Genomic DNA, 27,079 nt, shown 5'->3' on the forward strand with positions numbered 1-27,079 from the left:
TCCCTTGAGGGATACCATTCACTATGCTGAACAGCTCTGAAACGTCCGCACCCACCTTGACTCTAAGTGTCCTACCCGTTAAAAAGTCCATAAACTAATTGTACAACCTCCCCACAATACCCAAACGGCTCAACTTGATAAGTAGCCCATCCCTCCACATAGAGTCGTACGCCTTTTCAATGTCAAAATAAACTATCACCATCCCCTCCTTCATTTTCATTGACTTTTCAACATCAGAGCAGTCTCCAACCAGAGCATCCAGCGTGGAACGCCCTTTCCTAAATCCACTCTGACAGTGACTCAGTAGCCCTCTCCGTTCCAGCACATGACACAGCCTGCGAACTATCATCTTCTCCATCCATTTGCACAAATGAGAAGTCAATGCGATAGGCCTATAGCCATCAGGCACAGCAGGGTCCTTCCCAGGCTTATGAAATGGCAAAATCACTGCACTCTTCCACCCACATGGCAAGATGCCCTCACTCCATATTCTATTAAAAATAAAAAAAATAAATCTCAGCACTAGCTGTAAAGATGCCACTGGTAGCTGGCGGAACATGGCATAGCATAACTGGTCCTGCCCTGGGGCTGAATACCCGGTACCCTGCAAAGCTAATTTGAGCTCTGTCATTGTAAAGTCCACATCTAAAGTCGACCCAACCTCACCTCTCCGATCCCACACATTCCCATGCCTACTAAGAGTGCAGACTTTCTGCTGCCTATGCACTTCATCCAGGTGCTCCCCACTATGCACTGCAGCAAAAGCACGACCCAACATATCCGCCTTCTCTTTATCAGACACTGCCAGCCTTTCCCCAACACTCAGTGCTGTAATACGGACTGATGCCCTCATCCCACTCATTCGCTTAAACATGGACCAGACTTCTCCCAGCTGCACATTCCTGCCAATAGAGGAACAAAATTCCATCCATGTCCTCTTTTTTGTGCTTTTCACCACCCTACGAGCAACAGCCCTACTCCGTTTGTAGGCAACCAAATTCCCGGGCGACAGGTCCCCCCTCAAAACTCTAAGAGCCTTGTTCCGCGCTCGAACCGCACTACTGCATTCTTCATTCCACCACGGCACCACCTTCTTCCTACGCTGGGTCAACCGTCTTGGTATACTCACAGTGGCAGCATTCAAAATATGACCAGCCATCTCAGCTGCGCAGTCCTCTATGCTACCTTCAAGAGCAACCAGATGAGCCGTGCCCTCACAAGACAACCTAAAGACCTCCCAGTCAGCCTTCCTGAAACACCACCCAGCAAGTGCACACCCGTCTTGCACATACACACTCGCATGAACAACCGTGAGAACTGGAAAGTGGTCACTCCCAATAGACGACTTGGTCTTAACGCGCCACTCACAGGCCGTCACCAGACTACTTGAGGTACACTTCCTTTAAAAAAAGGACACAATAAAAGTCCTACTGCCTGACAATGCTACAAGAATAAACAACCAACAAAAATTAAGCTGTTTGACATATTTATTTCAACTTAACACTCACTAACTACATAACAGATAAAGTAGGCTATAGGAAATAGGATACATGTTTAAAGTAAACTGAATAACAATCCAATCATTTGCACCAATAGTAGACCTAACAATAGTGTATAGCCTACTTTGGCAGATATATCGAGCATTAATTAATTAATGTCTATTAGACATACAATAATGTGACTTTTTGTCTGCCAATCATATTTGTCCTGTTGATCATTAACTCTCCACATAACAAAGTATCCCTAACTACAGATTAGAATAAAGGGTTATTGTCAGATTTCCAAGGCTGTCCCGCTCCTGGCCTCAGGCGTCCTCTCCTCCACAGACAGGGCAGCTTGTGATTGGCTCTCATCACAGTGATGCTGCTACAGGAGTCCGGCTTGCGGACCACCTCACACCAGTCAGGATAGTCTACAGGCTGGGATCCACTTCACAGGAGAGAAATAGAATTCGATTTTGTATTTGTCACTCTAGGTTTTGCATGTGTATGTGTAGCCTACTGTGTGTGTGTGTGTGTGTGTGTGTGTGTGTGTGTGTGTGTGTGTGTGTGTGTGTGTGTGTGTGTGTGTGTGTGTGTGTGTGTGTGTGTGATGGCCCGACCTGATGGCCCCTGTATTGTACTGTATTGTATAGTGCTTAATGTGTATGGTGTGTGGTGTATTGTAGGGATATGTTGCGTGCTGTGCTGTGTTTGCTGCTCTGGACCTGTGCAGCACTTTGATCAACCTCGGTTGTTTTAAATGTGCTTTTTAAATCAGAGTTGAGTGTGTGTGTGTGTGTGTGTGTGTGTGTGTGTGTGTGTGTCTGAGAGAGAGTGTGTGTACGTTAATGATAGTGATGTAATTTGTATGTGCAGTGTGATACATTTATATGCAGCATTTGTTGCAAAAGTACTGTGTTGCCAACAGATAGACACTTACTCTTCACAACATCCCACTCCAAAGGGTTTGGCTAACCCTAACCCTAACCCTACCCCCAACAGACAGACACTTACTCTTCACAACATCCCACTCCAAAGGGTTAGGCTAACCCTAACACTAACCCTACCCCCAACAGACAGACACTTACTCTTCACAACATCCCACTCCAAAGGGTTAGGCTAACCCTAACACTAACCCTACCCCCAACAGACAGACACTTACTCTTCACAACATCCCACTCCAAAGGGTTCCATGCAGACACACTGGTAACAGTCTTCGGTCTTCCAACTCTCTCCAATTCCATACACCTGCCCCATGTGCTCACAGCTCCCTAAAACACACACACATGCACGCACACACACACACAGACACACACGCACGCACGCACATACACGCACACACACACACCCATGTGCGAGCACACAGAATTTAGAGCATTTCATTGAACATGGTAATGGCATTACCATGTTGCAATGGCATGGCATTTCATTGAACATTGAACATTGAACATGGTAATATCTGGCATATTATGGCAAGTGAATATCTTTGAACAATCATGGTTAACACACACACACATACACACACACACACACACACACACACACACACACACTCTCACAGTATACTGTAGGTACCTTTGGTGTTGAAGTAGCACTCCCCACTGTTAGAGACAGAGAGGCTAGGGGCGCTGGCGCTCAGGACCAACACCAGAGCCACCAGCGTCGTCCTCAATGAGTCTGTCATTCTGAATGGGGAGGATGATAGTGACTCCAGCGAGTCACAAGGTCTGCTGATGATCAAGCAAAAGTCATTTTTCCATCTTTCCAGCATAACTATAACTAAACGTTAAAGTATTTGGACCTTTTTGTTTCTCAGAGGAGTGTGAACCACCGCCATACTGAAACTTTGCTGACAGGATCAAATAAATAAGACATTTAATTTACTCTTATCTTATCTGTACCTTTTTCATTCTCATATCAAGTAACAGAGCCCTTACCTTTCTTGAAGGTTCCTCTCTCTTTATACAGTATGTTAAGTTGCTCTTTGTCCAGTTCCTCTGTTCTCTTTCACTCTGTCTCTCTCTCTTTCTCTGCTCTAGGGTCAGTCTGTTCTCTTCTGTTGTCTCTCTCTCTTTCTTCACTCTAGGGTCTTGGACTGTGATGCAGTGACTGCACTCTCAGATATTTATAGAGCATCTACACTTCTTAATCTCTCCCCCCTTTTGTCCTATCTTTCTCTCTCTCTCACTCTCTCTCTCTCTCCTTCTCTGTTTCTTTAATTGTGTTTCTTGGACACACACATACACTCTCGTCATGGCCTCTTGTCTCCCAGCAGTAATTACCCTGTGCATACAGTGTGGACTAATTCAGATAACATTTGCCCCAGGAAGCAGTTATTTGACCTTCTCCACCTGGATGTGACACCGGTGACACCATCAATGGCTCATTCAGTCCCATTGTCCTATTGTCTTAATTGTATAGCAGATGTTTTGTGTGTGTGTGTGTGTGTGTGTGTATATATCAAAATATATACAATTTGTGTATGTGTGTGCGCGCATGTGTGTGCGTACCCGCGCATTTGTGTGCATGTGTGTGCATGTGAGCGTGTGTGTGTGTGTGCATGCGTGTGCCTTTGAGCGTTTGTGTGTGTGTGTGTGTGTGTGTGTGTGTGTGTGTGTGTGTGTGTGTGTGTGTGCATGCATGTGCCTTTGAGCGTTTGTGTGTGTGTGTGTGTGTGTGTGTGTGTGTGTGTGTGTGCTGGATATATATCCATGTATGTGTACATTACATTACAGTCATTTAGCAGACACTTTTATCCAAAGCGACTAACAATAATTGCACTTAACATAGGAAAAGCCAATTAACTACTACTTGCCAGAACTCACAAGTGCATCTCCTTTCTAAAACAAGTGACTAAGAGCATAATCTAGTGCTGAAGGCAAAGTGCAAGAATAGCAATCTAAAATACAATAGGTGCTTAAGAGGGAGGATTGTACTTCTAGAAGAGATGAGTTTTGAAGTGTGCTGCTTAAAAGCGTGAGTCTGAGAACATCTCATATACTTTTAATTTGAGATCATGAGGAAGTCATTTATGGCTGCTTTCTTCCAACAGTTACTTTTTGATGCAGTTACATCTTACATTCAATCATGCATATACAGTATCCTTGCACAAATTGATGTCTTATTATTTTTAATTTGTCAGTTACAATAAGTGTGTATGAATATGGCTTTAATGTGCTTCAATGATCTTTAATTAGCTAATGTCATCATTACTGTCTATTTGCACACACATCTAATTATATGAATTAAAGCAATATTATTCAGCAATGACAGTATGCACACTGCCAGTGTTTGTGTGTGTGTGTGTTTGTGTGTGTGTGAAGGAGAAAGAGAGAGAAAGGGAGAAAGACAGAGTGATTATATTTCCTCTGACAGTTTTTCTTGTAATCTGTTGTTTGTACACATTTTCATTCTTTCACCTAGGAGTTGTTTGAACGAGCCACCTTGAGTGTCCTGATAACAAACACACACACACACACACACACACACACACACACACACACACACACACACACACACACACTTGCGCTCACACACACACAGACACACACACTCACACACACAAACACACACACACACACACACAGACACACACACTCACACACACAAACACACACACACACAGATACACACATGCACTGTATAGTGTCCACTGTGTCTAAGCTGCTATCTTAGGTCTCTTTGGGCAGCAACAATAACACATCTGATGATGGGCCACACCGAGCCCTAACCCCTAACCCCTAACCCTAACCCTAACCCTAACCCTTCACTACAGAGGTCCTCTCACAGCTGAGACCACATCCATAACAGCATCCATAACATCCATAACATTCATAACATCCATAACATCTATAACATCCATAACATTCATAACATTCATAACATTTATAACATTCATAACATCCATAACATTCATAACTCACAATCTCATGTTCTTGTGTATATCATCATTCAGTGCTCTCTCAAGCATGCACACATCAGGCCATTGCATAATAAAATGCTCATGTACAACCACAGTGTCTTGGAGCGAGGCTGCCTTATTGTGGGAAGCCTCTAAAACCTTTCCTCACAACGTCAGAGATCAGGTCATTACATTAAAACCTCTCCTCACAACGTCAGAGATCAGGTCATTACATTAAAACCTCTCCTCACAACGTCAGAGATCAGGTCATTACATTAAAACCTCTCCTCACAACGTCAGAGATCAGGTCATTACATTAAAACCTCTCCTCACAACGTCAGAGATCAGGTCATTACATTAAAACCTCTCCTCACAACGTCAGAGATCAGGTCATTACATTAAAACCTCTCCTCACAACGTCAGAGATCAGGTCATTACATTAAAACCTCTCCTCACAACGTCAGAGATCAGGTCATAAGCAGTTTGTGCTGTAGCGCTGTAACACTGCTGTGGGACAGAGGGGGACAGGGGAGGGGGGAGTCAGGGAGCGAGAGGTTAAAGGGCGGTCAGATGCAGCCTGGAATACCCTCCCCCCCTCCTCCCATCTATCTCTTCATGCAGAAAACAGAGGAAAGACATACAGAGAATGGAAGGAGAGACATACAGAGAATGGGAGGAGAGACATACAGAAAATAGGAGGAGATACATACAGAGAAGGGTTAGGGTTAGGAGGAGAGTCTGAGGTGGAGAGTTATAGGTAAAAAGACAGAAGTGGATAATTGGAAGAGAATATGGGGGAGAGAAAGACAGAGAGAGAGAGAGAGCAATGAAGAGAGGAAGAAGAGGAAAATAGAGGCAGGCTAAAGAATATCCAGGTGATTTTGGAGGTCTGTTGAACGTTCTCTTCATCCCCACTGTTGGCACAGTTCTCTGGCTGTGGTGGTCTGGGTGCAGCTGCTCCCTACCCCTGACCCTAACCCTAGCCCTAACCCACTAACCCTAACCCACTGACCCTAACCCAGTAACCCTAACCCACTAACCCTAACCCTTCTGAAGCAGCAGGGGGCTCTCAGGCTGAAACTCTGTAGTGAGATCTGCTCTTCACAAGAATACGAGCTCCATGTAGAGCATCAAGCTCCATGTAGAGCATCAAGCTTCATGTAGAGCATCTCTCACGTTTTATTCTACTTAAAGTATCTGGTGTACAAAAATGTGGAAAGCTTTGGTTTAAAGCACATTCAAGAGCAGATATGTTTAATCGGGAGTCAAGTCAACTGCATCATAAGAGGACTCTGACCTCTGAGATCTCTTTATTGGCCAATGAAGGAGATACAGTAGATTCAAGAGGCCTCACTCATTGTTGAGAAAAATACAGTTGGTGAGCAAACAGAAAATGCCATGAGGCCATTTTGTAGATACAGTAAAGTAGCCCCCCCCCACACACACACACACACCCACACACACATACACACATTCAAACACTGCGGCATATGGTGTAGGAGAATTGTCTCTGTACAGCAACAATTCACTGAGTCTGGGTCGTTCAAATCTTCTTTATTAATCCCATTTGATATAATGCCACAGATATTCCAGAATGTTCTCTAAATTCAAACTGTTTTCAGTAGGCTATCAATGTCTAGTATATTATGTTCATCACCTGAATTAAATATTTTCCCCATTGATTTGAATTAAACTTTACACTAATAATGAGTTTTCAAAACATTTTTATCAGTTTGAAAGCTATAGTGAGCACACCTAAAAGGTTAAGAGAGCATTGATAAGAGATTAGTTATCACTATAAGAGATTAGTTGATTAGTTATCAGAGATTAGTTATCACTATTAGAGATTAGTTGATTAGTTATCACTATAAGAGATTAGTTGATTAGTTATACCTATAAGAGATGAGTTATCAGTGTCATTGGCCGTGCAGACAGCTAGTGATGATGCTCTGAGATACTGAGCAGCTGTTGGTGTTGGAGGCTATGCAGACATGTGCCAGACTCTGTAGGAATATGTCTGATATTTAGTTGATTACGCAGGGGAACAACCGAATATCAAACATATCACACAGCCTCTGGCTAAATACACATTCCAGAGCTAGAGAATGTCCACTCTTGTTTTCTGTGACACAGGAGAGAACAAGTCTGTTAGAGATACAGTAGAATTTAAAACAGACAGAGATAGATAGATAGATAGATAGATAGATAGATAGATAGATAGACAGACAGACAGACAGACAGACAGACAGACAGACAGACAGACAGACAGACAGACAGACAGACGGACGGACAGAGAGAGACATTATTACACAACTTAAGTCCAAAAGTCATCATTTAATATGTTTTAGATTGTTATCTAGTTTCAGAGAGAGTTTACTTGAGAGGTGGTATAACAGAACTTCACCATCTTCCCTTAGATAGAGAAAATAAATATTACTGTATGTTAACATTTCATCTGAGCCTATCAGAAGGCCTCCACAAGGACCGATATCCACAAGGACATAGGACTCGAGGGGTCTAGGAGTTAATCATAGGCAGGAAACTATCCTATTCCAGAGGAAACCCCACATGCAAAATCATTATACTTACAGTACAGTTGAGCCGTGTTGCAGCGCTGCGATCCTCTGTTCTCCTCGCCGGTTTCCCCATGTGCCCTAAAACATGACCCATGACTCCGTCTACCGGCTAAAACAAGACCCATGACTCGGTCTACCGGCTGGTAAAACAGTGTCAAATGAAGCTTCTGTGGCTCCTTCGTGTGGTGATGAAAGTGTGTGGTGATGTCCACTAGTATGTGTATGGCTGTTGCTAAATCGTGGAGTTGTGTCTAAGTATATGAAGTGACTATATGTGTCTGAATAAGTGTTTATGAGTTGTAGATCAGTGTGTGGTGATCTGTGCATGTAAGTGTGTGTGCAAGTCCCATTCGGGACAGGGTATATATACACCCCTTCAGAGTTTGGAGTTTCAACACACACACACACACACACACACACACACACACACACAGTATTCTGTGTAATTAGACATGTATTGATTGGCTGCTGTGGCCTGCGGCCCTTCCTCCCTACATTAATGAGATCAATAGATGTGATGATCATCCAGGCGTGAGTTCCCCATCACTCAGACATTCGCTCACAGATGAGTCAATAGTCAATACAATTATTCATATCAAATGAACTACAGTATTACAATACTATAACAATACAATTCTATAGCTCACCTGGTTTTAAGTTGAACTAGTTGTATTCTCTCATTTTTACTCGAGAACATTCTACAGTAAATCTATGACCTTCTGCCAATATTCATTCAAGCTTTATTTATACTCGACATTACAGATTACAGATGAGTAGTTACACTCATTTGTAGTGTGGCTGAGTAATTACATTTCATTTATCAACAAGAAGAAACACGTTTACATGAAGGCAGGTTTATTTGTTTAGCACTTTTTAGCAACAAGGCAGTTCAAGGTGTTGTAAACAACAATAAACAAAATTACATAAACAAGAATCAATTAACAATTCAAAAACAATTTTAAAACAGTTTCAGAAAATGTAAAAACAGTTACAAACTGCGCTGACCTGCTTAGTTACCATGGACACTAGAGTCAGAGTGTCAATGAGCCCTGCAGGCCATCCGTGAGTCACGGTCAGGGTTAGGGTTAGGGTTAGGGGTAGGGGTAGGGGTAGGGGTAGGGGTAGGGGTAGGGGTAGGGTTAGGGTTAGGGTCAGGGTTAGGGGTCAGGGTTAGGGTAAGGGTAAGGGTACAGGAGCTGAGGCAGATCTACGTACTGCATGTCAAACTCTAGGTGTTCCTAGTATAAGTCTGTCATTGGATCAGGTATCATTGGGTCCAGGTCCACTCCAATAATGAAATGATGTCATTTGGACAAATTATGGCTTCATATCAAAACAGATGCAAGTGTAATTCTGGTCTCTTTGCCAGAGAGGGCCATCCACCCTATTATACAGAATACAGTGGTGAGTATCAACTATTATCAATAATACATCTGATGGCTGAATGATATACAGAGTCTAACGGCTGTTAAGAGTGAAATTAACTCCATCTTTCGTATATTTTCAATTTCAGATTGATATTCCAAGGACAGAGTGCAAGCATATTAAATACAATGACGTTGTTCACATTCCTCCTTTTGAGATGTAAATGTCGCTCTCTCCACTCTTCACTGTTGTGTGCATGTTGACAAGATCACAGTTTGATTTCAGTTCAGTTCACAGTCGGCTGCCTGAAAGCCCAGAGTCAAGGTGACCTTTGATCATTCCTGCTGAAGGTCAGGGACCTGATGCTCACTTCCACGGCTACTGATAGAATGTAGCGTGTGTGTGTGTGTGTGTGTGTGTGTGTGTGTGTGTGTGTGTGTGCGTGCGTGCATGCATGGGCACCAGCAGAGCGTGTGACTAGTCACATCTGTCAGTTGTGATGATGGGGTTAGCCCCTTTAGCCCCTTTCAACTCCAAGTATGAGGAGTCAGGAAAAGGAGACTCAACCAAATCAGTGTGTGATGAATGAGGCCAGAATTATATATTACAAAGAGTTATTTCATTTAAACTCAATCACACTCTACTTCTCACTACCACACTCATTTGCCCTCTCCCTCTCTCCCCTCTCTGTCCATTGGGCTCCACAGATGACCAGGCTCCCCCAGGCGCACTATCAAGCCTGAGTGGTCAGAGGCCCACTGTTCCGCCCCAGCGAGTCCACAAGGTCACTGCTGGACGAGGGTGGGAGAGGGTCCAGGGACACCCAACGTCCCACTAATGTCCCAGAGGAGCACAGCCGCTCATATAACCGTGACCTAACTATGTCTTCAAATACGAAACTAACCTGTGTGTCACAGGGCATCACAACAGCACGATGAGATACTATGGAGTCAAAATGAGGCCAGAAAGCATTGTAAACGTAAGTGAAGTATTGTAAACAAAAACATATGAATTGTAAACGTAAGTGAAGTATTGTAAACGTAAGTGAAGTATTGTAAACGTAAGTGAAGTATTGTAAACAAAAAATATATAAATTATTACTTAATTATTAAAAAATAAAATAAAAATTGCATTTACAATACTTTTTGGCGTTTACAAAACCTTTTCTGCATTTACAAAACTTTTCTGCCTTTACAATACATTTTCTGCGTTTACAAAACATTTCTTGCGCTGCAAAACATTCTGGCCTCTCTTTGACGTGGGGGCGGGGTTAGATGAGTGGCGTGTCCAGAGAGGAAGAGGCGGAGTTTCGGGATGCCCACCGCCATATGAGCGCTGCTCAACGTTTTTTGGACTTCTTCTATGGTTTTGATTTATATATGGTGGTGGGCATCCCGAAACCCCGCCTCTTCCTCTCTGGACACGCCACTCATCTAACCCCGCCCCCACGTCAAAGAGAGGCCAGAATGTTTTGCAGCGCAAGAAAGTTTTGTAAATGCAGAAAAAGTATTGTAAAGGCAGAAAAGTTTTGTAAATGCAGAAAAGGTTTTGTAAACGCAAAAAAGTATTGTAAATGCAATTTTTATTTTATTTTTTAATAATTAAGTAATAATTTATATATTTTTTGTTTACAATACTTCACTTACGTTTACAATACTTCACTTACATTTACAATTCATATATTTTTGTTTACAATACCTCACTTATGTTTACAATACTTCACTTACGTTTACAATGCTTTCTGGCCTCATTTTGACTCCATAATATACAGCTGTCAGATGATGTTGGTCGACGTTTAATGTAGTCATGATCATCAGTCTTTGTAACATAAAAGTATATATGTTCTCACATAACTTCATTCCTACACAACTAAAAAATGCAAATCCTCACAAGACAGTGTTTGGTTTTGAAATATGAAATATTGATTTTATTTTCACCCAAAGAAAGTCATAACCTCAATCATTACATTACATTTCAGTCATTTAGCAGATGTTTTTATCCAAAGCGACTTACAATCATGATTTGACACCTAACATTATACACAGCTCTGGGATAAAACTTGATTTAATCAGAATTAGACTTGGAGCCCTCTGATTGGTCAGTGAGTTGGTTGTAGCTCACTGGGGTGACAGAGTGAAGCTGATGAGGAGTGACAGAGAGGTTCTGGGCTCTGGGATTGGTCATTGGAATCCCACATACACACACACACACACACACACACACACACACACACACAGACCCTAAGGGAGGGTCATTAATAGGGAGAGGAACATACAAGGTTAATAACAGTTATTCAATATCTTTCTCTGTGTGTATGTGTGTGTGTGCGTGCGTGCGTGCATGCGTGCGTGCGTGTGTGTGTGTGCGCGTGCGTGTGTGTGTGTGTGTGCGTGCATGTGCTCATTTAGATAAAGATATGGACGTCATGGAGGTCATGGAGGTCATGGAGTGTACACACGTAAAGGTTGGAAAGAAAAGCCAACAAATTGAATTAATGACACATTGCAAAAATTGTCCAACAGGATTTTGTCTAATTTCAGTTTTTTTGTGTGGTGTTTTTCTGTTGACCTGAAAGATCAATGTTAATCATGTTTTACACAACCAGCATACAGATGAGGCATTTTTTGAGGGAGGATAGCTAACACAGATACACACTTTCTCTCTCTCTCTCTCTCTCTCTCTCACGCACACACACACACGCACAAACTTGTATCAACGATATAGATAAATATGTACAGTACATTTCAGTTGAAACCAGTTCATCTTGTCCTCTGGGCCTCACTGGTCTCCCTGTTGTGGATCCTCTGTTCCTGCTGCTTCTTTAGGGGCCTCTTCTTTAGGAGCTTCCTTTTTAAATACCTTATCTTCACACATTTTCCTAAATACATTCCACACAGACAGGGAAATGCAGGGAATACAATATTGAAAAAGTAAGATTAAGACCACACACTTCTGGAAGGGTAGAGAATCAGGATCTCTGTCTATAGGGTGAGGGTTAGGGTTAGGGTGAGGGTGAGGGTGAGGGTTGGGTGAGGGTTGGGTGAGGGTGAGGGTGAGGGTAAGGGTGAGGGTGAGGGTGAGGGTGAGGGTTAGGGTTAGGGTTAGGGTTAGGGTTAGGGTGAGGGTTAGGGTGAGGGGGTGTTAGTCGTACCTGGCTTCCGCAGAGTCCTTCACAAAGTCACACACTTTACTCCTCTGACCGGCCTTCTGTTTGAGAGAGGCCAGCTCCTCTTCCCATTTGACCTTCTGCTTGTCAAACTCAGCTGTGGAGGGTCAGGGGAGATTGGCACGCCATCATTATTACAGTAGCATAAGTTCAATACAAATGGCAGTAGGGCAATAAGGCACAGGCCTGCGCCTCTGACCAAAACTCTGTACCCTATGAGGAAAATGATATTTCTGCCCCCAGAGCATAAAGGACACACTCACCTTTCAGTTTAGCGTTGTATAAAGTCGCGGAGGCCTCCTCATCAGTCAGGTGTTTCTGAGGTGAGAGAGATGAACACAAGCAGCAGTCAGCTCAGCAGCAACAGAACATGTCCTCGCTAGACCTGTGCTTTCACCACACCAGCGTCTCTCAGATACTCAGATATTACATTTGAAACCTCAGCAGCACAGTGAAATACTACCTATTACTATCTACATTGCACTTATTTGGATAAAAGTGTCTGCTAAATTACTGTAGTGGACAGTAATGTAATTAGGGTTAGGAGGCTGGGTTAGGGTCAGGGTTAGGGTCAGGGTTAGGAGGGTTAGGGGGCTGTGGTGGAGCGGAGGATGAGGGATAAACTGAAGTCCATCCTGGACAGCCCTCCCATCCCCTCTGGACAGCCCTCCCATCCCCTCTGAACAACCCTCCCCTCCCCTCTGAACAACCCTCCCCTCCCCTCTGGACAACCCTCCCCTCCCCTCTGGACAAGCCCTCCCCTCCCCTCTGGACATGCCCTCCCCGCCCCTCTGGACAACCCTCCCCTCCCCTCTGGACAACCCTCCCCTCCCCTCTGGACAAGCCCTCCCCGCCCCTCTGAACAACCCTCCCCTCCCCTCTGGACAAGCCCTCCCCTCCCCTCTGGACAAGCCCTCCCCTCCCCTCTGGACAAGCCCTCCCCGCCCCTCTGGACAACCCTCCCCTCCCCTCTACCCGTATGACGAGCTGGGGCAGGTGGGGAGCACCTTCAGCCACAGGTTCATCCCTCTCAGGTTCATCCCTCTCAGGTGCAAAACCGAGTGGTTCAGGCGTTCCTTTGTGCCAGTGGCCATAAGACCCTAAAACAGTGGCTGAGCCCCCCTAATCCAGCCCCCCTAACCTAACCCTAACCCCCCCACCCATATACATTTATACAGATTGTATGTATGTTTGTATGTATGTATGTATGTATGTATGTATGCTTGTATGTATGTATGTATGTATGTATGTGTGTATGCATGTATGTGTGTATGTATGCATGTATGTATGTATGTGTATATGTATGTAGGTGTGTGTATATATGTATGTATGTATGTATGTATGTATGTATGTATGTATGTAGGTGTGTATGTATGTATGTATGTATGCTTGTATGTATGTATGTATGCTTGTATGTATGTGTGTATGTATGTAGCCTATGTATGTATGTATACATGTATGTGTGTATGCATGTATGTGTGTATGTATGTATGTGTGTATATATTAGGGGTGTAACGATACAATAATCTCACGATACGATACAAGATATTGGGTTGACGATAACATTACGATACGATACACTAAGGGCAGGTGTGAAGTGTTGCAGTAGTGCTGCTGTTCACACCAATAGTGCATTTCTCCACATTTCTACTCCAATACACTTTGTGAATTTAGAGCTTAACTGTTGTAATATCATGGATAGGCCTAGAGACAAAAGATGTGTTTGTTACCAGCGTTGTGTAGCCAGTGTTCACTGATATACAATAAACATATCATGATATTGTTTTCACCTTGACGATACGTATTGTGACGTTTCTGTATCGCGATATATTGTGGCACGATATATTGTTACACCCCTAGTATGTATGTATGTGTGTAGGTGTGTATGTATGTGTTTATGTATGTGTGTAGGTGTGTATGTATGTGTGTATGTATGTGTGTGTGTCAGTGGTGGGCCGTCAGGGCCAGCAAGGCCTTCTCTGCTGGCCTAAACTTCATCAGAAACATTTATTTCAATTTTGTTTTCTTTTTTGTCATCAATATGTATTACATTATTCCCCAGTAGTCTGTTCTCTTCATTCCATAGCTTTCTTCTTGGTTGCGCTGCTTCCAGTGTTAGCATATTTATGTTAGAGTTTTTATCCAATCATATTGCAATGCCATGTGTTGCTAGGTTCCAAGAAATCTGCCCTAGGCCAGCAGAATCGGCAGTGAAGGCACCGCCCCCCTAAACCCTCCCACTTGATCGCTAATGTGAATGTATAGTGAACGGAAACAGACAGTTGCGATAACCAATCAGATTTCGAGTTGGTGACATGGGGACAGACCGTATACCTCCATGGGACAGCCAGGGACAGCTAGCTGGCCTTACGTTGAACGTGACACCCGAGTGGATCGGCAGCTCAACGAACAAGTGCAACTCTCTCTCTCTCGGTCTCTCTCTCTCTCTCTCTCTCTCTCTCGGTCTCTCACTCTAGGCCTGTACGGACTCAGACAGGCAGACAACAATCGTTTTGCTTTAGTTTAATAATTGAAAATGAAAGTATGGTAAATAATAATAATGACTTATGAGAAATTAATTTCCGACAGTGGTGAAATATTGTATTCTTAGAATGTAGTACTATTCTTAGAATAATTCTATAACTGTTTTGCTAGCGACAATGCGATGTCCAACTTGCGCTCTCATAATTTAATACAAGCGCTGGTAGGCTGGTTAGTTAAGTTTAGTTAATTGTGTGGGTGTAGGCTATTGATTTGAAATGCTCTGGAAATATTAGGCCTAAGTCTGTTGTAGCCTACTCGACTATGCAACGCCCAGTTACTGCGTCAGTGCGTTTGTAGGCCTGTGCTTTGATTTCTAGAGCTATGGTGCGTCATAATATTATAATGTGGATTAATTCGGGTTGGACTGTGTAGAACAGGACATCACTGAAGGCCTAGGTGTGTGTGTATGTGTGTATGTATGTTGTACTCTTCCATGTATATTCTTTACTCTTATCTATTCTGTACCTCCTCACCATATCTCCCCCTCCTCACCATATCTCCCCCCTCCTCACCATATCTCCCCCCGCCTCACCATATCTCCCCCTCCTCACCATATCTCCCCCTCCTCACCATATCTCCGCTGCAGGCCTCCGCCTCGTTCTTCTTCACCAGCTGTTGGCCGTGCAGCGTGCTGGACTCTGTCTCCAGGTCCTTCAGCAGGGCCCTGGTCTTGTCCATCAGGCTGTGAGCATGGATGACCTTGTGCTGGTACTCTGACAGAAGGTCCATCGTCACACGCAGTTTAACAAAGTGAAATTGCACCTCTTTCTCTTCCTTGGCTTCGTCTTTCCGCCGTAGTTTGATCAGCCCCACCAAGGCTACGCTCATCAGTCCTGAGAAACATAGCCACACCCCCTGCAGCTTCATACCTGCATCGGTGTGTGAGAACGGTGCGCACGGTTAGCCCCTGGGTTTGAGAAAGGTGCGCACGGTTAGCCTCTGGGTTTGTTGAAGAGAAAGGTGCGCACGGTTAGCCCCTGGGTTTCTTGATGCAGTTTTATCTGATAGGCCTACACTCAACAGCCCCACATGCCCAGAGGTTTCCTGAGTAAATGTGGGTGGTGGGTAGCCCAGTGGTTCGAATATCTCACCACCAGTGACCAATAGGTTGCTGATGCAACACCTGGCCAGGACACTTGACGATCTTGCCTACCGTTGTACCACTGAGCAAGGTATTTATCCCCGACTCAGCTCAAAACATTATAAGTCTCTTAGATGAAAGTCTGCTAAATGATGTAAATATATTCTTGCCTCTTTGAGATCACTTGCTCCTGCTTCCTCCTTATTGAAGATTTCTGTGTCCTCTTTGACAGTTTCGCCAGCTTCCCGAGAATAGTCCTTTCCATTCAACAGACGTGAGAGAGAAAGAGATCTTAAGGGGAGAAACTCGCCTGTGCTGTTTTGTTGAGTTGGTCACACCCACATGCCACCAATACACGGAAGTGAGTAACGCAGTTGTGTTTTTGAGGGGGAGGGGGAGGAGAAACTGCATCCTGGTCAAACAGGTTTACATGGAATTTACCTGAAATTCCCATTTGATCGTGTCTGCATTTGTGCGTATGTGTGTATGTGGGAAGACTACTATGCTGCACTAAAACAGTGTGGATTAGATACGACTGGATTAGAGGGTGCGTTTGAGGACTTTGTTCACCAGGGCAAAGGTAGCAAGTGTGTGTGGTCTGTGAGAAGCTGCGATAGAGAGAAATAGAGAGAGAGGGTGGGGCTGAGTAAACAAGGAAGTGAGCAACACTAGAATCAGCCTTTTAGTAACACAGCCAGTCGAGCAGGTTACAAGTGGACGGATCGCATTCAGCGCCTGAGAGAGGGAGAGCGGATACACACACACACACACGCTCTTTAGAGCCAGACAGTTGTCAAGAAGACTTTGGCATCTGACTTCTGTCTCGACAGAGGACATCTTTCCTCTTTCTCTCTCTCTCTTTCTCTCTCTCAGGTATGAGGGCTGTGTCTGTGCTGGTGGCCCTGAGCCTGGGGGTGGTGGCCGTGTTGATCTGCCAGGCCGTCCAGCAGGAGTTCAACCTGCGCCACCACAGAAGCAGCTTGGCTGAGACGTCCTCTAGGATCCATCAGAAGGAGGACACAATCGTCCAAATCAATCTGAAAATCCAGGAGGTGAATAACGAGCTGTCACCCCTCAACGAGAAGAAGGACGGTCTGCTTAAAAAGAAGGAAGAGTTTAATGCAGCCATAGCAGAATGGGACAAGAGCCTGCAGACTTGTATTGCAGAGAAGGTATGGAAAACGCATACACACGCACGCGTGCAGACACACACACACACACACACACCTAGTGTGAATTTGTCCAGAGGGTGGAGTATCAGATTCTAACCTTTGTAAATGTATACGCCATCTAGTCTTTCACCTCCCATAATACACCTGCTCCTCCTCTTCCTCCTGTCTGGGGTGAATGATCTCATCTCTCCTGCTCCTCCTCAGGCCGAGGCGGAGAATAAGAAGACTGGTGCTACTGAGGCCCTCCAGAAAACCAAAGGTAGGCTATGGCAGCCTGTGTGTAGACGTTCAAATCAAATCAAACTTTATCTGTATAGCGCGTCTATGTGTACGTATGTGTGTGGAAAGGCTACTATGCTAACTAGACGTTAGCTTACGGCACAAATCACAGAACTGTTAACCCTTTTGAAATCCTTCCTAATCTTAAACTGGACAAACACTGAGCCATTAGCTTCAAGGTTCATTCATTTAGAATACATACTTCCTTACCTGCTGCCTAGACAAATGACTGAACGGTATATAACTGAGTAATGGAACTGTCCATGCTATTACTTCCTGACATCAAACATCAAATCTCTCTGTTTCACATTGTTCTCTAACCCCAAGATGACCAAGAAGCAGAGAAGAAGAAAGCTCAGGAGGAGATCCAGGGGCTGAAGCAGCACATCCTGGACAGAGACAAGGCAGTGTGTGCCTTCGTAGATCTAAACCAGGAGGAGGGCAGGTATGAGCACACACACACATGCGCGCACGCACACACACATCAAGGTTATAATAGTTTTGCTTCTTTTTTTTCCAATTTCAGTTTAGTTTTAATTCTTTTTTAAAGCAGGTTTGCTAGTTTGGTTTTTATTTTTTGAAAATTCTTAGTTTCAGTAGTTTCTTAGTTTCATCTGGCACACGTCAGGTTACTTCTGCGCAGGGGCACAGCTAAAGAAAATAGATTTCATATCCACCCAAAATACTAGGCTTATGTATGAAATGAAAAAAAACTAAAACTAAGGACATTTTCTCTATAATTTTCGTTTATTTTAGTTAGTTTTGTAAACACACAATACAGTTTTATTTAGTTATCGTTTTTTTGTAAAGCCTAGTTTTTGTTTTTATTTCAGACAGACACACACACACATACACACACATCTATTGAAATGAGATTGAGCAACTAGGCCTTCGGCCAACATATATTACAACATTACCAGTCGGTTCTGTGCTTATTAATTGCTGACAGGTTAACACAAGGGGTGATGCTGTGGTGGATACAGGATAAACCTGTTTTACATCAAGATTAGTGCCTCTTAACTGGCTTTTTAAATGCGGGACCAATAGGAAATTGACCCAACCCTAACCCTTCAGTCAGTCAACAGGCTTCTGGAACAAAGAGAGTAGACAAGTAGTGTCAGTAGTTGACCAAACCAGCAGAACACACCCAGCCTGCCCCCCTGACACCTCTTCAGGACAGCAGAGAAGCTGCCATGTGTGAACTGAGGAACCCTGACGCTGATCCTGTTCTTTCCTTTGCTGTTTTTCAGGAAGTTGTGTGGAATTACTGAGGCTCCAAATTAAACCCTTCACACACAAACTCACTCCAATAACCAGACATCTTGCTTTCACACTTTTACACAAAGCGCACAGTACAGTGTACATTACATAGAATTGTATATAGCCCATGCACAAAGGATACACAAGTCTGAGCTTGGATACACACACACACGCACACACACTCACACACATAAACTGACATGAACATGTTACCTGCTGTCCATTACCAACATCAACTTCTCCTCAAACTCAGGAAAATAAAATAAATGGATAAATGGAATGGAAATCCCAGAGTCAGTGTTCCTGTTTTTTTGAATGGAGGTTTATTAAAATGTGTGCGTGTTCTTGAGTATGAGAGCATCAGGTTCTGCAACTATTCAAGAATGGTGCTGGTTTCTTTAGTTCAACCGGTAAAGTTACATTCTGTAAAATTACCTGCACACCAACATGCCCTGGAGCTCATTGTTGAAGAGCCAGGACCTACAGACCAGTCTAGAGCTAATTAGTTCAGGTTTGACTGCAATTCTCTTCAAAATACCTACATCCATCCACCTGCTGGATATTGCCGCCGTTTCAACATCACTCAGACGTAAGAAGTGTGGAAGTGTAGTAGAAGTGTTCGTATTTCAGTCATTCTAACTTATTTTCTGTTTTTTCTCAGGCTTTTCCTTTGTGCTTGATTTCTGTCACTTTGTTAACCAAATTGTTGCTTGGATGGTGTTATTCCCTACATGTAGATTCCTCCCCCACTTTCACTCAACTCCGTGTTTACTGAGCTAACAGCACTTCATATTTACATGTATATAGTAGCAATACCCTTATCATTATCAAATCTTTATGTATTTTTGCACAAAATAATATTCTTGAGAACAACATATATTTATTTGAAAAGTATTAAAAACCAAACATCCATGCACATTGCTCAGTGCTGTTAGATGGCTTTAATGGAAGAAACTCTGCAGGAAGGTAAACATGTGTGTATTTGGGCATCATCCTGAACTCTTTGTTGCAGATGACTCGGTGCGTAAAGATGACACAGGTTTGACTAGACTCTCTGTATGTAGACAGCCTTGCCCTGTCGGCTGAGCTCTGAGCTGTTCTGCTCTCCCTCCCGCTCCAGAAGGGCCTGCAGCGCAGCCCTGCGTACCTGCCCACAGCAGCAGCACATCATCCATAGGTGGCTTACTAGTTTGAACTGGCTGGATTTTAAAACACACTGTTGGACCATTTGCATAAATTATAGAAATTGAGCAGGGGCTAGAGATATGTGTATATATGTATGTGATCTCCCCCTAGTGGTGTGAATGTGCATTGTTATTTGAAAAAAGAAGTCGACATGGGGTATGGACCTATGGGGTATGGACCTCACTGAATTTGAGTGACAGGAGAAGCGGTACCCATCCTTCTACCAATTGGACAAAACCAGTTTTGACTGCATCCCCATTTAACACCACAGACAAATTGGATTTTAACTTTTGAAGCCTGTTAACCCTTCATTACACACACTCCTATCACTTTCACACCTCTACACTCCATCAATTCCCCTCACCAGTGTCAGTGCAGTCTTGCCAAGCTCTGTCTCTTTCTGCTGGGTCAGCTCTCTCAACCTCAGGGCCTTAGTATAGCCAGCCTGGGTAGCGCCCTCAAACTCGGCCCTTTGCATCACTCCTCGGATACTAGAGTGAGAGAGAGAGAGAGAGACAGAGACAGACAGACAGAGACAGACAGACAGACAGACAGACAGACAGACAGACAGACAGACAGACAGACAGACAGAGAGGGAGGGAGGGAGAGAGAGGAGGGTTAAATCAAAGCAAGAGGCGAATCAGCAGTAACGTTTTGAACTCTACTGAATAAGTTGCAAACCTATCCAGTTCTGCAATGCAGTCTGCCATCTCGTCATCTTTCTACAAAGAGAGAAAATGCCGTTTATAAATGACTTGAGAAACAAAAGCATTCTACGCTAGCACACAGCCAGAGGTGTATGCCTGAACGAACCCGCCAGGCAGATAGTGAAACTCACTTTGATTCTATCCCTTTCCCTCTGCACAAGTTTGTTTTTTGAGCGCCTTTCTCGACAGCCAAACATCCTGCCAAAATTGACTAAGCCGTAGTATGTCTTATTATTACGATCACTTCCCCAGTCTATCAATGAAGTCGAACCTGTTTAGCAAAGGATGGTGTCCCTGGCGTTGGCAGGGAAACCGAAATATCCGGAAGTAGCTTCTCTGCACTCGCCAATCAAAATACACAATGAAGATCACATGATCCGAATGACTACACTATTATTCCTCGTGCAGGAAGTCGAGCCGGTGACGTCCGTGGTGACTTCTCACGGTGATTGAAAGTCATACTACCGGCGAAATCGGCGAAACTGGCCGAAGAGGTGGAATAGCCTACTAGAACCTAATAGAAACGACCCTGCTTCAGGATAATGTTAGATGTTAGGTAATTATTGAGAGTTTGGTGGACACTTATATTTATCACCATACAGCAGTTCCCCAAACCATCCTAAAAACTGTGGCTTGTAAACATAGCAAGGCTAGCTATCCCAAGGACTGGGCATCGGGCACGTTTCCCCAGCATTCTCATCATGATGCGAGCCGGTATGAAGATTGCAAGAGGTCTCTGCCGAGTATCTCTGGCCATCAGCAGCAACAGCATCCGGCCAATCCCTCCTGGCGGTATTCTTCAACATCAGCGGGCCTCCTATGCCAGTGTCCGCACCATGGCGGTAGGTATTTCGCCTTTACATTGATTGGGGCTGTGTGTTGAGTATGTAGCTGTTACTCTGGTGTTTCTCTCTCGACGTTTCTCTGTGATTCTCTGTTGTGTTGTACAATACCGCATGGGATGCCTTTTCTGTCGGCTACTCAGCTTTGCAAAATCAGTGTTGCAATACCACGGTTTGACCAGCAGGTGCTGTCGTGGCCATTCTCCTCCCAGCCCCGGGACTTCAGCCAGCCCAACTCTTCCTGGGGTTCAGAGATGAGGCGGCTGTATGAGCACTACAACAGCCAGTGTGAGGAAGAGACGGAGGAGGGAGAGAAAAGGAGAGGCCCGTGGAGAAGAGTGCCTAGTTATAACCGCTCTCTCAAATACACCACTGGTATGCTCTAACTTCCTGCCCCATAATAAGTTCATGTCATCTCCCTCCTGCCTTGGGTGTATTCCACTTACGTGTGTTGGTTTCATTTCCATAGGTGGAGTGTATCTGAGTAAGATCATTCAGTCCAAGGCACGTCTCTTTACTCGGAACATTAAGGAGCAGGGGGCGGCGTTCGAGTACGTCATATTTGTCAGCAAGGCGGAGCAGAGGTGTGTGTGTGTGTTCCAGACTGGACACCTGCTGGAGGGACCCCCAGGGTGAGCATCCATGACCATCAGCACTTCCCACACTCTCTGTTCTGTGTTGTTGAGCACCTGCGTTACTCCAGGCATGTCCACGGGGGGGCGATAGCCACCATGATTGACACGGTGACCGGGACTCATGCCGCCTTCCTCTCTGGACCTGTCATGACGGCCAACCTGAACATCAACTACCGCAGGTACAGTACATGCAAGATACACAGTCTTACAAAGACATGAACACTCTCTCTCTCACACACACACACACACACACACACACACACACACACACACACACACACACACACACACACACACACACACACACAACACATTCAGCACTAACACAGACCCATTGTCTATAGGACATAAACAATGCAAGTTGCAGTTGATTTACTGTATGCAAGTTGATGTTGTTATTCATAGTCAGACATGTAGTTGATGTAGTTATTCATAGTCAGACATGTAGTTGATGTTGTTATTCATAGTCAGACATGTAGTGACACAATCTTCTGGTCCAAAGCCCCATCCCATTGGGCAGCACTGTGTTACTCACCTGCTCATTGGATAAGAAAGACGGGAGGAAAACATTTTTGTCCTGTCAGGTGACCAGCACGGATGGCTCCAAACTACACACAGAGGCTACAGGTAACGCACGCACACACACACACATACACACACACACACACACACACATACACACACCTACCTGCCCAGGGAAGGGTATTGTATTGTATTGTATTGTACTGTGTTTGGTTCTGCGGATTGAGCGATTTCTCTCTCTTACTCTTCTTTCCTCCCCTCTGTCTTCCAGGACTGTTTCTGTCCATAAGCGTGAGCCACCTTCTGGGGGTGTGATGTTCCTACTAGTAGCCCCCACCCAGTCCAGAGGACTGACCAGACCTTATGAACACAACATCAGCAAACTGAGGCCATTGTGCGAGCGTTTATGTGAGCGTGTGTGTGTGCGTGCGCGTGTGTGATGGAACGTGCCAGCGTGTTTGTGTGTGTGTAAACCAAAGCCAGTCTTCAAAGACTTGACTGAGACACCTGCTGATTTGGAGTATTCAGTAGATATCTTCTAGACAGAAAGGGATGTGAACCTCCTGATGTCCTGGAAACAGCTACCTCGCGTTAAACACATGTACAGTAACCACTGTGCATGGTGGGTATTTAATGAAAATATGTATTTATTATAAAATAATAATATTATTTAGAGGCCTTTTGGAATTGACATTGTTGTTAACTTGTGTGAGAATTTTGTTATTTCTTGAATAAAGACTTTAACTCTCGGGCGTGTTAAACTGGTCTCTCTCTTCTCTCGCCCTCTCTCTGTGCATGAGTACTTGTCAGTAAGTAGGGTTAGGTTATGGTTAGGGTTAGGGTAGGGTTAGGGTTATTAGGGTTAGGTTAGGGTTAGTAGGGTTAGGTTATGGTTAGGTTAGGGTACTCTCAGGTTTTACAGGACTGTCCACATCAGAGACTTTCTACGGGCCTCAGGATTCTCAGACCACAGAGTCTTTGTCAGAGACAACAATCCTACTCAGTAATTATGCCACAGAGAAAGTAATTCTAACAATGTTTTATTACCCTCTACTTTGGACCCACTCCACCCCCCTTCATGTTCTCTCTCCATCACCCTCACACGCGCATCCAGTCCCTCCACCCAACCCTCCATCACCCTCACACGCGCATCCAGTCCCTCCACCAACCCTCCATCACCCTCACACACGCATCCAGTCCCTCAGTCCCTCCACCCAACCCTCCATCACCCTCACACGCGCATCCAGTCCCTCCACCAACCCTCCATCACCCTCACACACGCATCCAGTCCCTCAGTCCCTCCACCCAACCCTCCAACACCCTCACACGCGCATCCAGTCCCTCCACCCAACCCTCCATCACCCTCACACGCGCATCCAGTCCCTCCACCCAACCCTCCATCACCCTCACACGCGCATCCAGTCCCTCCACCCAACCCTCCATCACCCTCACACGCGCATCCAGTCCCTCCACCCAACCCTCCGTGCACTCACACGCTTTGGTCTGCTGGTGTGGTTTCTGAGTTTATCTGTGTATCAGTCTCACCTTGGGCCCCTCGCTGCTCTGGCCTCATTGAGGGGATAGGCAGAGTGAGAGTTGAGAGTGTGTGTGTGTGTGGTGAATGTAGGACACCAGCAGAGAGGCGGTGGGTTTTCGGAGGAGAGCAGGTGTGGTCAGCTGTGCTTTGATGGAGAGGGGAGGCGGGGGAGGTTGAGCTGAGTTTTTAGTCACTGAATTTCGTTAAAACCACCTCAACAAAAATGTGTGCAGATCGTGTTCTGTTGGTGGTCTGGGGCTGAAACAAGCCTGAGGGTTTCCTGAAGAGGCCAGTGAGTTGGGGAAGGCTTAAAACATGCAACAACTAATAGATATTGATTTGTAGTCCACCAATTAGCCAGTTCTTCGTTCTTGTTGTATTGGTACATATCCTAATGCAGTTTACTCACATGCACAATTAGTCCAGTCCAAACCCACCTACAGTACAGGGTAGGCTAGTAGCACAGTGGCCCATTCAGCAGCCATCAGTGAGTAGGGCTGTGAAGTCATTATGTAAGAAGCCTATTGCGCCCAGGCTGTCTCGTAGCTGCTTCTTGTTGAAAGCACTTTAGCTACAGCTGGCTGGCATACAAATCAGATTTTATTACAATCTGACAAACTTCATTTAGATTTTTCTCCAGCATTGAAAACCTGAATGTAGGCCTACAAATACTACAAAGGCTGTGGGCCTGTATTTTATCATGTGCAGTACATTTATGCAGGATTATATTTCTCAACAGAGCATTACAGTGTAAATCCACTCCGCAGCCACAAACAAACGGCCGTGAGTTATTACATAACCTCTGGTGACATAACCGTGAGCTCACGAGTTTGGGACAGTCAGGGCGCAAAGAGCGCTAGGGTGAAACCGGAGCAAACGGCATCGCTTGCATTGTCGGTTGGTGCGTGTGTGTGTGTGTGCGGTCGGCCGATGCATGGTTGCTACACTTCACTCTCCTGCCTCGGAAAAATTACTTTTGCAGTAATTATTGTCAAGACAACGAAAGGAGCGACATGGACAGTATATGTTTTCGAGCGTCTGCGCCAGCCGGGGCCCTAGAACAAGTCGCCTACATTAGATTTTAAGAGAAAAGGTGTCCAAATTGACTGGTGGAATTCTTGGTAATAGTGAGTTTGCAACCTTGTCCTGTGCGTTCGTAAACGAGTGAGTGAGTGTGCGTGCGCGCGCGCGCGTGTGCGTGCGTATGTACGTACATGTGTGTATGGTACACGCGGAGTTTATTTTGAAAAGGAGTTATGGAATATGAGGAGCCTGAATCACCAGATCCCACAGCCATCAAAAGAAGTAAGTATTTTTACTTAGGCCTATTTTACTTTATTAGATAAATCTCTCGCTCTCTCTGCGAGTGTTGATGTCCTCTGTAGTGTCTAACCTGGGCTATTGAAGAGTATATAGGCACAGTGGGAGATTCCAGATCTCCCTCGCTCTACTTTGCTTCTTTGCTTCATTCACAATCATATCTCTGTTGGGTTTGTGTGTACCAATCTTTCTTCAGCTCCCTCTCTCTCTCCTTCTCTCTCTCCCCTCCCTCTCTTTCTTTCTTAACTCCTCCAATCTCCTCTTAGCTCTATTTCTCTATTTCCCTCCCTCCTCTCATCCCTCCTCAACTCGTTAACTCTCCTCTCGATCACCTGGTGCTCTCTGTGGATTAGAATGGCAGTAATCTGGTGTAATCCCTGGGATTAACTCTTGGTGTGGATCTGTTTTGGGCCTGTTGCTATTCTCATCTTCTAGCTGGCTAAAATCAAACCAGTGGCTTCCTCCGACGAGATGTTCTGTCCCTCTGCCAGACACCCATGTAAATACCCAGATACACCTGCCCAAATACTCATGTAAATACCCAGAAACACCTGCCAAAATACTCATGTAAATACCCAGATACACCTGCCCAAATTCTCATGTAAATACCCAGAAACACCTGCCAAAATACTCATGTAAATACCCAGATACACCTGCCCAAATTCTCATGTAAATACCCAGATACACCTGCCCAAATACTCATGTAAATACCCAAATACACGTGCCCAAATACTCAAATGCCAATTTGCGAATTTCAGTGTATACCACTTCAAACCCAATCTCTGTGATCTCTTTCAGAAGAACCTCTGCTCACTAAAAACATGTAATGATATCTCTAGGAGTAGTCAATAAAGCATTACTATATGTAATGTAATGATATCTCTAGGAGTAGTCAGTAAAGCATTACTATATGTAATGTAGGCTAATGGATATCTCTAGGAGTAGTCAATAAAGCATTACTATATGTAATGTAATGGATATCTCTAGGAGTAGTTAATAAGGCATTACTATATGTAATGTAATGATATCTCTAGGAGTAGTCAATAAAGCATTACTATATGTAATGTAATTATATCTCTAGGAGTAGTCAATAAAGCATTACTATATGTAATGTAATGATATCTCTAGGAGTAGTCAGTAAAGCATTACTATATGTAATGTAGGCTAATGGATATCTCTAGGAGTAGTCAATAAAGCATTACTATATGTAATGTAATGGATATCTCTAGGAGTAGTTAATAAGGCATTACTATATGTAATGTAATGATATCTCTAGGAGTAGTCAATAAAGCATTACTATATGTAATGTAATGATATCTCTAGGAGTAGTCAAGCATTATTATATGTTGTGCAACGGTCAACTGAAGGTAAAAGTTATCATTGTAACAGAAGTGAATGAGTTCCTGGTGCTGAGACTGGTCTTTGGAACAGATGAGTTCAGGTTAGTAGAGGTTTGGCTTTGGTCTAGCGGATTCTAACCCTAACCCTAACCCTAAGAGCGAGAGA

The 27,079-nt window shown here is 44.4% G+C and overlaps 4 protein-coding genes and 1 long non-coding RNA gene across 5 annotated transcripts in view; 3 read left to right on the top strand and 2 right to left on the bottom strand.

The window, feature by feature from the left end:
* Window positions 1-1,754: 1,754 nt before the first annotated feature.
* LOC311314148 (prostate-associated microseminoprotein-like) lies at window positions 1,755-3,165 on the bottom strand (the record flags this gene model as incomplete). The annotated part of the gene is made up of 3 exons (XM_084444484.1): window positions 1,755-1,929; window positions 2,644-2,752; window positions 3,057-3,165. 3 exons carry the CDS (start codon window positions 3,163-3,165, stop codon window positions 1,755-1,757), a joined length of 393 nt encoding a protein of 130 aa, XP_084300610.1.
* An 8,290-nt stretch (window positions 3,166-11,455) lies between these two features.
* Window positions 11,456-15,900, bottom strand: LOC311314624 (uncharacterized protein; the record flags this gene model as incomplete). The annotated part of the gene is made up of 4 exons (XM_084445052.1): window positions 11,456-12,201; window positions 12,475-12,586; window positions 12,753-12,807; window positions 15,604-15,900. The coding sequence occupies 4 exons, from the start codon at window positions 15,898-15,900 to the stop codon at window positions 12,102-12,104; spliced, it is 564 nt and encodes a 187-aa protein (XP_084301178.1). The 3' UTR covers window positions 11,456-12,101.
* Window positions 15,901-16,070: 170 nt separating this feature from the next.
* Window positions 16,071-19,074, top strand: LOC311314625 (uncharacterized protein). Its single transcript, XM_084445053.1, has 6 exons — window positions 16,071-16,205; window positions 16,347-16,475; window positions 16,988-17,286; window positions 17,491-17,545; window positions 17,893-18,010; window positions 18,816-19,074. The coding sequence occupies exons 2-6, from the start codon at window positions 16,457-16,459 to the stop codon at window positions 18,847-18,849; spliced, it is 525 nt and encodes a 174-aa protein (XP_084301179.1). The 5' UTR covers window positions 16,071-16,205; window positions 16,347-16,456; the 3' UTR covers window positions 18,850-19,074.
* Window positions 19,075-21,421: 2,347 nt separating this feature from the next.
* On the top strand, window positions 21,422-23,031 carry them4 (thioesterase superfamily member 4; the record flags this gene model as incomplete). The annotated part of the gene is made up of 6 exons (XM_084444485.1): window positions 21,422-21,559; window positions 21,745-21,934; window positions 22,029-22,191; window positions 22,263-22,373; window positions 22,697-22,821; window positions 22,988-23,031. 6 exons carry the CDS (start codon window positions 21,422-21,424, stop codon window positions 23,029-23,031), a joined length of 771 nt encoding a protein of 256 aa, XP_084300611.1.
* A 2,095-nt stretch (window positions 23,032-25,126) lies between these two features.
* The window catches only part of LOC311313911, a 19,044-nt gene continuing 17,091 nt past the window's right edge, over window positions 25,127-27,079 (top strand). The window contains exon 1 of the long non-coding RNA XR_014630625.1: window positions 25,127-25,558. This is a non-coding gene — a long non-coding RNA (uncharacterized lncRNA). The remainder of the gene's footprint in view (window positions 25,559-27,079) is intronic.

Source organism: Borostomias antarcticus (genome assembly GCF_949987555.1).
Source record: "Borostomias antarcticus genome assembly, chromosome: 10".
Classification (NCBI taxonomy): Eukaryota; Metazoa; Chordata; class Actinopteri; order Stomiiformes; family Stomiidae; genus Borostomias; species Borostomias antarcticus.